Source organism: Stylophora pistillata, chromosome 5 (genome assembly GCF_964205215.1).
Source record: "Stylophora pistillata chromosome 5, jaStyPist1.2, whole genome shotgun sequence".
NCBI classification, from domain to species: Eukaryota; Metazoa; Cnidaria; class Anthozoa; order Scleractinia; family Pocilloporidae; genus Stylophora; species Stylophora pistillata.
This window is the reverse complement of record NC_142523.1, coordinates 8,924,674-8,937,022: the sequence shown is the minus strand read 5'-3', so window position 1 is coordinate 8,937,022 and position 12,349 is coordinate 8,924,674. Positions and strand designations below refer to the sequence as shown.

General features: G+C 37.4%; 1 protein-coding gene and 1 long non-coding RNA gene across 4 annotated transcripts in view; one reads left to right on the top strand and one right to left on the bottom strand.

Annotated features, from left to right (window-relative positions):
- LOC148730117 (uncharacterized) overlaps positions 1-4,227 on the bottom strand; it is a 63,259-nt gene extending 59,032 nt beyond the window's left edge. For all 3 annotated transcript variants that reach the window (XR_016001446.1, XM_088760590.1, XM_088760589.1), the window contains exon 1: positions 4,133-4,227. Coding sequence is in view for 2 of the 3 variants with exons in the window: in XM_088760590.1 (XP_088616716.1) it covers positions 4,133-4,225 (93 nt within the window). In the remaining variant the exon portion in view is untranslated. The remainder of the gene's footprint in view (positions 1-4,132) is intronic.
- On the top strand, positions 1,201-2,434 carry LOC148730118 (uncharacterized). The gene is made up of 3 exons (XR_016001447.1): positions 1,201-1,359; positions 1,674-2,032; positions 2,336-2,434. It is a non-coding gene; the product is annotated as an uncharacterized LOC148730118 (long non-coding RNA).
- Positions 4,228-12,349: the final 8,122 nt, after the last annotated feature.

Here is a 12,349-nt window from a genome sequence, read left to right as displayed (position 1 = left end):
TTTGCGATTGGGAAGAATCTTTGCAAAACGTTAATGCTACTGTTCTTGGACTTCCAGATTCTAAATCTAAAGCATTTTTCAAAGGAAAAACTCTTTTGAGTGGCTCTTAAATTGAGGTTTTCACGCGTGAACTTTTATCGAGTCTCTTACTGTTCCATTGGTTTTTGTTGCTATCCGCATTAACACGGTGACACGGCCAAGATCATTCGTGTCTACAAGAATGTTTTAAACAAAGCTGGAAAGCGAGAGATAATTAATGGGTCGTTATTAGCCGGCAGAACTGTACGGAAATTAGCGACTTGACTGGGATTTAATACTAATTAAGCTGTTTGGAGTTGACTCATCTGTCATAATAGCTCCCTGGTGGTAATTAGGGATTCTAGCCAAATCATGGCGCTGTTGTTTACATGAAGCTCAGTATCTGTAGTGAACGAACAGATAGTATCACAACAGAACTGGCAATCGAAATACCGTGAGAAATATTACTGTCACGTACATCGATCAAGTTTTCAGCAATCTGTGTTCAGAAAATGGCGTACTTTGTAATCTTGCATAGTTATAGAGGGGACTGGTTAGGAGACCCGGCGAACATCAGAGGAGTATCTCTTTGTTTTCGTTTTGGCCCTATGACGTCACCACGAGAGTGCACAGTCAACCAGCTGAATACAGAGCGCATGGGGAAGACATTGACAAGAAGCGATACTTTACGTAGATTTTTGATTACATAGAGATAATTATTGGAGTTTTAAGTATATAGTTTTATAATATACCATGGCAGGCCGAAACTGTGCGGTATTTGGCTTTGGATCGTGTAGGCGGACCAAAGGAATTGGAATTTGGAAACTGCCAAAAGCAGTCGACGCGAAACATCGCGAATGGCGCGAATCTTGGCTCGGACAACTCAAGAAAACTCGGGTAATTGACTCCGATTTTAGAGAGCAAATCAAGAACGATTGAGTCTACACCTAGCCGGCCTGCGAGAAGCATTTTCACCCAAAGATTTCGAGATATGTGAGTATTATCGTCTATATTTTATGTCTCTGTGGTCTGTTTACATCAGACTCCACTGTCAGTACGTCTTGCACGATCTCGTCCCTCTTGAACTTTCGCAATCTCTTCTCTGAAACATCTTTTAATCTTCGATCTTTTGCGTGTTAGTTTCAGTTTCTACTGACAACACAACTCCAAAGAAGCCGAGATTCGGCGCATTATCTGAGCTAAATACGCCGACGAAAAGCATTGAATCTCGCAAGCCAACGCCGAGACCAGAGCGTCGCCATCATCTAGCAGATTCAGTTTGCACTGACGTCAACTCAGATGTATGCTGATGACATTGCATCCCATGTCCTGGTATTTATGGTGCGTTGCATTTGCACTGAACTTAAGTTTGCCTTAGCTAATTTTGCTACCACAGGAATTACATCATATCAGCTCATACCCTTGTTCTGGGAAGCAGTATGCCTATTAGAAATCACACGCAATCTTTGGGTGGTTGCTACCATAGCAGATGGTGCAAGTCCAAATAGAAAGTTCTTTCGTCTTCACAAGGCACTTGGAGATGTGCAATGTGATGTGTGCTACTGCACCAAGAATCTCTATGCCCAACACAGATATATATACTTTTTTAGTGATGCACCACATCTCATCCAGACAACGAGGTATTATGCATTCAGGGGCAACAAAGGGAACCAGATACACGTGGAATGATGGACAGTATGTCTTGTGGCAGCATATCACAAGTATGGTGAGTGAGGACTTCAACAATGGTCTGAAACTGCTGCCCAAGCTTACATATGAGCATATTAACCTGAATGCTTATTCAGTTATGAGGTTTAATCTTGCTGCACAAGTCTTGAGCTCAACAATGGCAGCAATCCTAAAAGCATTTGGGTCCCCCCGAAGCAGCTGGTACTGCCAAACTCTGTGAAATGGTTGATCGTTTCTTCGACTGCTTAAATGTGAGAAGCAGGATTGAACATGTCTGTAAGCGCAAGCCCTTCCTGGCTCCATATACACCACTTCAGGATGAAAGGTAAACATTTTATCTTTGACTGGTGAAAGGATCTCACAAGCTTTAGTTAGTAAATGAGTGAAGTGAAATATTTACCTCTTGTAATACCCAATTTATCATATAATTAGCCATATGTCCAATTTTACCTTCCTATAGATAAACAGAGCTTGTAGTGTGGATTAGTTAAAATGACAATTTTTTTTAATTCAAAGTAGTAAATATGGATAATTATATGATGAATAAATTATTTCTATGGAAAATATAGAACAAAATAAATTGAAAGTTAATTAGTCAGAACCATAATCTTTCTATTATTTTTCCTAGATTTGAATTCCTGATGAAATTTCTGGAGTACCTGAACTCATGGAAAACCAGCACAGAGAACAAACCTGGTAACTACACCCAGAATGCCAGAGCCAAAATGTCAATTTCTTACTCGGTATCGTATCGATTCGGAAAATCCGTATCGGCCCATCCTTAGCGCCGTGTATTGAAGGAAAACGACAAAGACGCAAAGCAAGCTCATGGAGTGATATTGTGGCACGACTGACAAATTAAGCAACATTTTAAAAATTATTTACAAGTAACAATTAACGCAACAGTTGAGAGGCCAAGAAAATATTTTCTAGGTGGAAGTGATTTCGAAGACCAACCTTCTTATAAAAATAGCTAGTATGCAGAAATAGGGAACATTCTTGCCTGGGTTGGTATTTAAGGACGTGATAATTTAAGAATATTTAAGATTACTTATGGAGGAAAGACACAGAGAACGCAGCAAATAAATCAGCAAAATTAATTAACTTAGGGATCACGAAACCATAAAATTCGTAGATGTGTTTGCCATATCATATGTCAAACAACAACAAACATATGAAACATATGTGTGAACTGCGGTTATGAGACGTATATGAGAACGATCCTTCGCAGTAAAGCACTATTTGAGCAATAGTGAAAATCAGAATTAATTTGATGGCCTGCTCCCAGTTGGCTTGTTAGCTCAATTGGTAGAGCGCTGCACTAGTATCGCAGAGGTCAGTGGTTCGAGTCCCGTACAGGCCTGAAATTTTTTTTTTTTTTTTTTTTTCAGGTCTGATTTTCACTATTGCTCAAATAGTGCTTTACTGCGAAGGATCGTTCTCATATACGTCTCATAACCGCAGTTCACACATATGTTTCATATGTTTGTTGTTGTTTGATTTATCATCTACGGGTTTATATCGAATTAATTTGATGGCCTGCTCCCAGTTGGCTTGTTAGCTCAATTGGTAGAGCGCTGCACTAGTATCGCAGAGGTCAGTGGTTCGAGTCCCGTACAGGCCTGAAATTTTTTTTCAGGTCTGATTTTCACTATTGCTCAAATAGTGCTTTACTGCGAAGGATCGTTCTCATATACGTCATATCATATGTGTTGGCCATATCATTCCGAAGCGGCTAAATCAGCGTTTAATTTTCCCTTGGGCTACTCCGGTGACAATTTACCTGTCGTGTGCAAACATGCGCTACCTACTCTTACAAAATAGCTACATTGTGATGCTAAAAATTTTTTTTCCGATTAGTCACGAACTTTTTCGCGTTGCTTCGGCCAAAGTCCCTCAACGCTACAAAGAACAAAAGGACTATTGTTTACTACTTAATGTGTGAAATTGAGCCGGAACAATAGACCATTTCTTGATACGTGGTTCTTCCGCGTTGCGCTTTCGTTTTCAAAGAGAGGCGCAGTCGGCTGTTAAGGCTTGCGACTATCAACACACAAATTCCTTCAGACAATTCTTAAAACTTTAACTCAAGCGTTGAAGTTTTCTCACGCGTCATTCGTGTCCCTGAACTTAAAGAAAGAGTGTTTCATTACCACAAGTCTCACATGAAGACTTCATTCTTTTAAAGCATAGAAAACCTGCCGGGCTACTCAGCTTTTAAACCGTCACTTAACAAACCACGATTCTTTTTAGGCAGCAGAGCACTTTTATCTCGTGATTAAGTAGCTTAACGTCAATTGTAACAAATAACAGATTGCACCGGTAGTAAGTACTTGTCGAGTCCCTTCCTGCGTGCAAACATCAGCTTAGGACCAATAAAAACACCCTCTACTCTAGCTGTTAAACATAGAAACAATTGACTAACCTCTCCACCAAAAGAAAAACTACAAAATCCAACCAGATGATCAGCACATACGATGGATGAAATGAAAAACCATCGAGGTTGAACACTAGACATGAAATTCCTAGAAAGAAATGACACCAGGTTTATATTTCGGGTCAAGATTTCCTATTTCTACAGTGTTATGAAGTGATAAAGAGTTTTTCCGCTTTTTTTGAAAAATTAGCGGAAAAATATGCTCTCGTCGGTATGAACTATCGATACTAACGTCGAAAAACGGAATCTTCCATTGTAACCGACATTCAGTTGAGAACAGTGAGCAGAATAAGTCCAACGCAAAACAGTATGAACTTAACTTTTGTCCAATACTTTTTTTTCCCAAAAAGTCAGTATGGTCAGCTGGTAAAGAACAATATGCTTAAGAGTTTTAAGAAAGCAACAAATCTGTTGGCTTTATCATTTGCAGTTCGGATCGAACAGACGAGCAGGAAGACAACCACATTATTATTAGTAAGTTCTCAAAATTGTTCGAACGTTCCCTTCGATGAATTTCTTAACACTTTATGAGAATTCATGAAACATACCGAGGCCAAGAAGTTTCAAAAACTCATGAGGCAAGCTTCTAATTTTTACTGAACAGAAGAAAAGTGGTTCAGTTCTGAAATCATCGACGGAAACGCGAAGGAGAACCAAATATTTCGAAAGTAGCGAGACGTGTTCATCTCGTGATGTCCTCTACGATGCTTCTATTTCCACAACGTCAGGTAATTAGGAGAAGATGGTTCATACAATAGATCGCTTTAACTCACATGATTACCAGCTATACAAATTTATTGAAAGACAAAAGAGAAATTTGCAGCAATGTACGAGCGTAGGTGGATAGGGATGAAATAGGGACACAGCGCGTGTGATGCTAAGTACAAAAAAGGAGCTGGAGCGAGACAAAAAGAGTTAAAAATCCCACTAATTCTTGTTTCAAACAAATCCAGATTAGCTTCTCATGAAATGGGTTTGCCAGTTTACGAGAGTAAGCTGTAACATTTCAGGTTTCTTTGTCATCACTAGAATGTTCGAGTTCGAATCGAAAAAGAAAAAAAAGATTTGAACTAAACGTCATTTGCACAAGTTCACGGATAATCTTTATTTGTACTCGCATTCATACTTACTCTAAGCAAAAAAGTTATAAAATTGAAAGAAATTATTAGAAAAAAAATTGGAGTACTAGCAGCCTGGAATAACGATGGGGGCTAGCGGAGCCAGGCAGCTAGTTAACATCAGCATAAAATAAAAATTAAAATACAGGTCAGCAAGAAGATTAAAGCACAAATGCACACACACACACAAGAGGAAAGAAAAGAGAAACGGAGTTTATAAGATATGAAGGAAGTCTGAAATAGTTAGCGTTATTTATGAATACTAAACACTAATATATAAGAAGAGCACAATGTCTATGGCAAATAGTAACAGCTATATAATTATAAACCGCAAAATAAAGAAGCACTTAAAAAGGTTACAGAAATTAACAGGAGACTAGATTACAGTAAATCGGAAAACAATACACTGCTAATAAGTACATAAGTTGCTAATAAGTACATATTAAGTAGCTAATAGTCTTTAACTAGATCGCATTTTACTGACTCCTTGAAGTTTGAGATTGATAAGGTTTTCAATTTTTTTCTTATCGAGTTCCATACTTTGGGGCTCTTAAACCTTAAATTAAATATTCCATAATTTGTTCTTACTTTAGGTATAGCCGGTAGGACAAATTGGAGGAACTTCTAGTTTTGTAGTTATGTTTTTATTTACTTGAGTAAAAAATGTATCAAACACAGATGGTAGGCGTCTATTGTAAAATTTATACATAAAGGCTGCAGTATTAACGAAGACAAGGTCAGGCTGTTTAACAATATTTAAGCGCTTAAATATTGGACTAGAATTAATGCTCATGGAAATTAGAAAAAGTTATCACTCTCATTGTTCTCTTTTGTGAGATAAACAAAGGCTGGGTAGTCGAAGAATATTAGTGTTACCCCACGAGATTAAACTATGGATTAAAAAGGGATGTATTAATTAAAGCATAATATAGTTTAATCAAAATGTCTAAATTCACATAATAACGAAGTTTAGAAAGAATCCCAATATTTCGCTTGATCTTAAAGCAATATAGCTTAGTTGACTTTTCCATGATAAATGAGAATCAATTACAATACCTAGATATTTTATTGAAGACTCTTGGTTTAAGTTCATTCCATTTAAAGACGGAGGTTGACATGAAAGGGTAACTTTGTTTGTGGAGGGTGAAAGATGATAAAATTTGACTTGTCAATATTAAGTGAAAGTTTGTTAGCCCTTAACTAAGTATGAATATTTACTAGTTCATTATTTACTTTGGATTCAAGGATCTTACGATTTTTATGTTTATAAAATAGATTGGCATCATCTGCAAATACATGAAAATCTAGAATTTCAGAGCAGTTACTAAAATCATTGATAGCTATAAGAAATAATGAGGGGCGCAGAACTGAACCTTGAGGAACACCACAAGAGACATACTGCAGTTCAGACTTAGTTTGCCCCAAGGAAACATATTGATATCTGTTGGAGAGATGAGAGATGAACCAGTCTTTGGTTACTCCACGAATGCCATATAGTAGTCTAGTTTTTCAATCAAGATATTATGATTTACAGTATCAAAAGCTTTACTGAAATCCAAGAATATACCACATTGTGCATTTGCTTTTCTAGCAGTTTATTGAATATTGAGAGAGTAGAAATGGGATGATAATTATTTAAACTTGCTTGCTCACCCTTTTTGAAAACAGGGGTAACTTTAGCTATTTTAAATAGATCTGAGACAATTCCAGTGGAAAAGGAGACATTAAATATAATTTCTAGAGGTGTAGATATAACTTGTTTGGTAATTTTTAAAATGGCAACTGGTATGCTGTAAGGTCCTGTAGACTTATTGACATTTAGCCTAGTAATTTCATTTTCATTTTTAACTGCTGGTGTGGGAAACAGAAAGAAACTGTCATTGGGTGGAACTGCAAGATACTGAAGAGGTGATTTGTTTACAGTAGGAATCTTCTTTGTCAGATTACGTCCAATATTAGCAAAAAAACTGTTAAAAGCATCTGTCAATTAGACTTTGAAGCATTAATTTCAACATCTTCAACAAGTAATTTAGTGGGAGTAGAGCCACATCTGGATTTAAGATTAATAAGTTGTCTTATCCCCTTCCAGACTTTCTTAGAATCAGTCATATTAGTATAGAAATAGTAATTATAATAATATTTTTTAGATACTTTTCATAGGTGATTAATTTTATTTCTCAGGATAGAGTTTGAATTTAGTGTGATAATAAGCAGACTTATAAATAGTCGAAATGTATTTTTTAAAAAGTTTGTTTTTTATATTGATTGAGACCCTTTAAAAGCGTCTAAAGCAGGGGTTATCCATGGCTTAGATTTCATTCTCAATTCACGTTTAGAGAGTTGCATAAGAGGGATATGAACATCAACTATATCAGAGATGCTGGTGTAGAAAGAATTAAATATATTATTAGGATCGGGATTAGCACTGGCATGCAGCACACCTTCTCAATCAACTGAATGGATGTCTTGAATTAAAGCAGATTTATCAAAATTAGAATAATCTCTTTTGTAGGTTTTAACCTTGTTAGGCAAAGAGGTTAATTTTTGGATAATAAGGAAACTAGGTAAATGATCAGTAAGATCATAAATATTATTACACGACTCGGGCAGTCAGAGGGCCAATAACTAAAATCAACCAATCAAAATGCTCCATTGCCGGTCCAATATTCTCTGAGTATTGGACAGGGCACTGTCCCGAATGGTCCCGAATGATACCACGCTTGTGTCCCTTTGAACTTCAGTCGTATAATAAATCTCTTATTAACCAAGCTTGCTCGGGACCGCACTGGAAGAATATCGGCCCTCGGTCTTTTTTGTACGGACCTCGCTGCGCTCGATCCGTACTGTCAAGACCTCGGGCCCATATTCTCCCAGTACGGCCCTCGTACTTGGTTAATAAGATATATATATTCCCACTTAAGGCGAGGTGTTTCCAACAATTAAAGGAAATGTTGTCAGTTAAAGTTTGGAGTGGTCAATGATTCGAGTAGGTTGTGAAATATGTGGTTGATATTTGAAGGACGCCAAAGTATTTAAGAACTCATCTGTATCAGAGGGAGAATCTAGTTTAAGCAGGTCAAGATTAAAGTCTCCTAAGATGATGCAGAATTTGTTTTCCCTATCAATCTTTTCAATAGTAGAGTTAAGAAAATCCATAAGGTTTTGCATGTTACCATGTGGATGCCGGTAAATCACACCACATTAGCATATTACATGGAGATCCAATTTGCATTTCTACCCAAAGTGTCTCAAAATCATTAGTTGAAAATGTAAGATCAGGTCTGGCTGTGAATAATTGATCCTCCTTAAAATAAGCAGACTCCTCCAGCATTTGAAAGACTGGGTAACTGAAAGCAAAATGAATATCCTGGTATTTCAATATTGGATAAAAAACTTTGGTCAACTTTAAGCTTATAATCTCTGTGAGACCCACAATTGAAAAAGGCAAATATAAATCAGAAAGCATATCTTGTAAATTGTCAAGTTATAGATTAATTTACTAAGATGACAATTCAAATTTCTAAAAACGCTTAAAGAGAAGAAAAGTTTGTAAGAGCAATTTAACTCGTCACATATAACACAGTGGTTCAATGTTCCTTTCTTCGATTTCTGCATCACTGACCCTATCAAGGCCATAATCAGCGATGGATAATCTGTGAAGAATGTTTTGAGAACCAACAGATATAAGAGTCGGCCTCAAACTACATGAATCATTTTTGAATCCGATTTATCATAATTGATAATTATGTAACAGGCGGTAATTTGATATTTCTTTTTATAAATTTGCACTGGTGAGATCTTGTTTACAATTTCTTTGCTCGAATCAGCATACATGTAACTTACATCAGTAATGATGAATCAATTAAATAACCGCGTGATTCATACACATATGTCTACCTACTGTTCCAGTTACCAATCTGCAGTAGAGCTGTGGTAATTCGAGCTCCCAAAAGAAACGAAAAAACGGTTCAAGCTAGAGGAGGTCCGAGTTATCTTTACTCGTGTTGAAATTTCAATCATCCTTTTCATAATTTATGAATAATCGTGAATTCGAAAATACGATTCGATCGTGCTCAATTTTCGTACATTAAGTTTGTTGAATAGGAACGTTCAAACTAGATAGTTCATCAAGGTGTGTCCCGTTCACATACAAGTTACTACTTTCACAAAAATCGCGATTACAGGATGGGACGTGTCAATCAGCTATGATCTGACACTTTGACGTTTATCGAACGACGTTGTCAGGGTAAATTTGAGCCAAGGAAAAGTAAAATTTGTTGCGTTAACCGACTTCAAATCGAAGGGAAATCGGATCCTGTTCGAGTTAACGATAGTGGGGTTCTACCCTGTTGAGGAAGCAATACATAGTTTTTCGACTGAATCGAAAAATGGAATCTTCTATATATTTGCAACGCAGTCAGTTGCAACGAGAGAACAGTTAGCATATTTGATTAAAAGCGAAACAACTCGAATTCTACTTTTCTCCAGTCTATTTTTGAGAAAAAATCAGCTTTTGCCCTTTAAATTGACAAAGAACGAGATATGGGATTTTTTGAAAGGATTAATTTGTCAGTTTTAATATTCGAAGTTTGAACAGACAAACATAAAGGACCACTTTTAAACAATGGAAAGTATTTTTCCAAAATCGTCCTAGCGTTCTTTCGTTTTTTTTTTGAGACCTTATAAAAATTAATGGAACTTACCGCTTTAGAAGTTTAGGACCCTGACGAATCGAGCTTCCAAATTCTCAGTAAACAGAAGAGAAGTTGTCAAGTTCTGCAATCTTCGACAGAAACGCGAAGATTAACGTAACGTTATCCAAATCAGCGAGGCGTGTTCATCTCGTGATGTCCATTACAATGCCTCTATTTTTAAAACATTAAGCAATTATCAGATAATAGATCGCTTTCACTCACGTGATTGCCAACTATTCCAAATTATTGGAAAAAAAGAGAAATTTATATCAGAAAGAGTTCAAATCCCAAAGTGGGGACTCGGTCCACCAAGTGGGATTTAGTGGTAGGACATTTCAGTTCTGCAGGTATCGTACGTGAGTATGTTTGGGTAGTGTTGATCTTGTACCCAGGTCCTTCCTTGTAACTGTAACATGAAAGGTGTTGGGAACGATACTATCTTAATGCTCGTAACAGACCTTTCATGGCTGAGCAGTTGCAGTCACACGGTAGGATCTAAATAATTTATGGACACAGCCGGAGCAAGACAAAGACAGATCTAATAATGTTAAAAAATCGAGCCAGGGTGGTGGCGCCTGTAGTTGTGTATTAGTTGTAGTCTGCTAAACCAGAACAAAAGCACCTGTCCAATAATTTCAATTAACTTTCTTGTCTATTTAAGATGTCCTTTACATTACAAAGGCTTTGTAAATGATCACTCAAGCATGTTGTAGGGCGCGAAATATCTGGGTGAATCAAAATTACAGAAGAATTTTTCCTTTTTCTAAATGGGCTAAGTTTACCTAAAGCTAGGTGAATAAAATGTATCATATCTTCAAAAAGGCTTATAAAGCTGGATTAAACAGACGCAGAAGAACACATGAGCAACAAAACTGGTTGGACAAATTGATCGATAATAAAAATAGCGGACTTTGCACGCTGAACTGTACAAATAACAGAAAATAGTGGATTGGTTACAGTCTACTAAACCAGAACAGAAGCCCAATTGATTCAACTTCTATACCTTTAAAAATGCGCATTGTTCTTACACGGCTAACACAACTATAAATCGATAATAAACGCACTTATCAATAAAAACGGCGGGCTGTGCACAGAATAAATGATTGTTGATTAGTTGTTATCTGCAAAACTATAACACAAGCACGACCATAATCAAATACTTTACTTTTCATGCAAACGTTTTTGTCAAAAAATTTCTAAAAGTCAAACAAAAAAGGCCTGCTCAGTCTTCACCTCGACTTTGGTAAGAAAATACTGCACGTTTGATCTTGTAGTGGTACAGTTATTCTATACAAAAGATGAACGGCTTCCTCTTTGCCTTGGTTCTTCTTGTTAGCGTTTCTTCGGCCGCCAGAGTGCCATTTCTGCATGCAACTGAAACATAACTAATCGGGTTCACTCCAGCTAGCAGCGGACTAGCAAATGAAGAAGTACAAGTAGTGTAGGAGACGTTGGTCGACCTAAATTTTAGTGTTCTCAGAGCCTTCGCTCGGTTTGTTGACGGCAAGCACGCGCTTTTTTCCTCCTGATCTCCATCTGTAGGTCGAAGCAAGCGTTTAGCCCTTGGCCTCGATTGAAATGCGTCTTGTATTTCATTTTGATTATTGATGTAATTTACTGTTTCTTATATATTCTGACTTTTATAATCTGTAGTAACCTCTTGAAGTAGTGCGAATAAAGAGTTTCAGTTCAGCTTTTAGCTTCTACTTTCTCAGTTGCTCGCTGAAACTTTAACAATCGCTCAAACAATCTAGCGTTCGTGTCGTTGGCGTAGCAGTTGACGTCTATGTTAAGCGTAGATTCTATAATTTCAACGAAATTGTGAGACGTTTTTCCAAAAATATATACTCTATCTTTACCAGGGCACAACGATGAACATGTGAAACATTTTGAGCTCTCATTGACAAATTTCTTCAGTGTTTCTCCCGACATGATAGCTAGAAAATCTGCCACATCCACATTTTCGCGTGAAACCTTACGTCATTCAGATTTTCTGGTATGTTATTGGTCTGTTCAATAGACCGCGAACAAACCGCAAGGACAATGAGAAAGGAATGTAGTTCGGATGTCAGCAACCGTTCTTTTGGGGGAGCGTTGCGTGACATCCAAAGAAACGGCTGCGAGGGAGACTATCTGGATTCCGAAGCATCTAAATTTCATTACCAGCTCAAAAGTTAGTATGCTGATCGGCGTGGCTCTCGTGTTTCGATCCGGCGAGGAATGTGAGTGCGAGTGAGGTCCGCGTAAAGGCAAAACATCACTTTCATTTCCATTCCTCATTCCCCATCTCCCATTATCGTTCCAGATTTTACCGGCGAGAATTTTTATTCGAGCTTGTCCGATCTTGCCCGATTGATTTCCGACATTCGAGTCGTAGTTGTCTGGTTATCAAA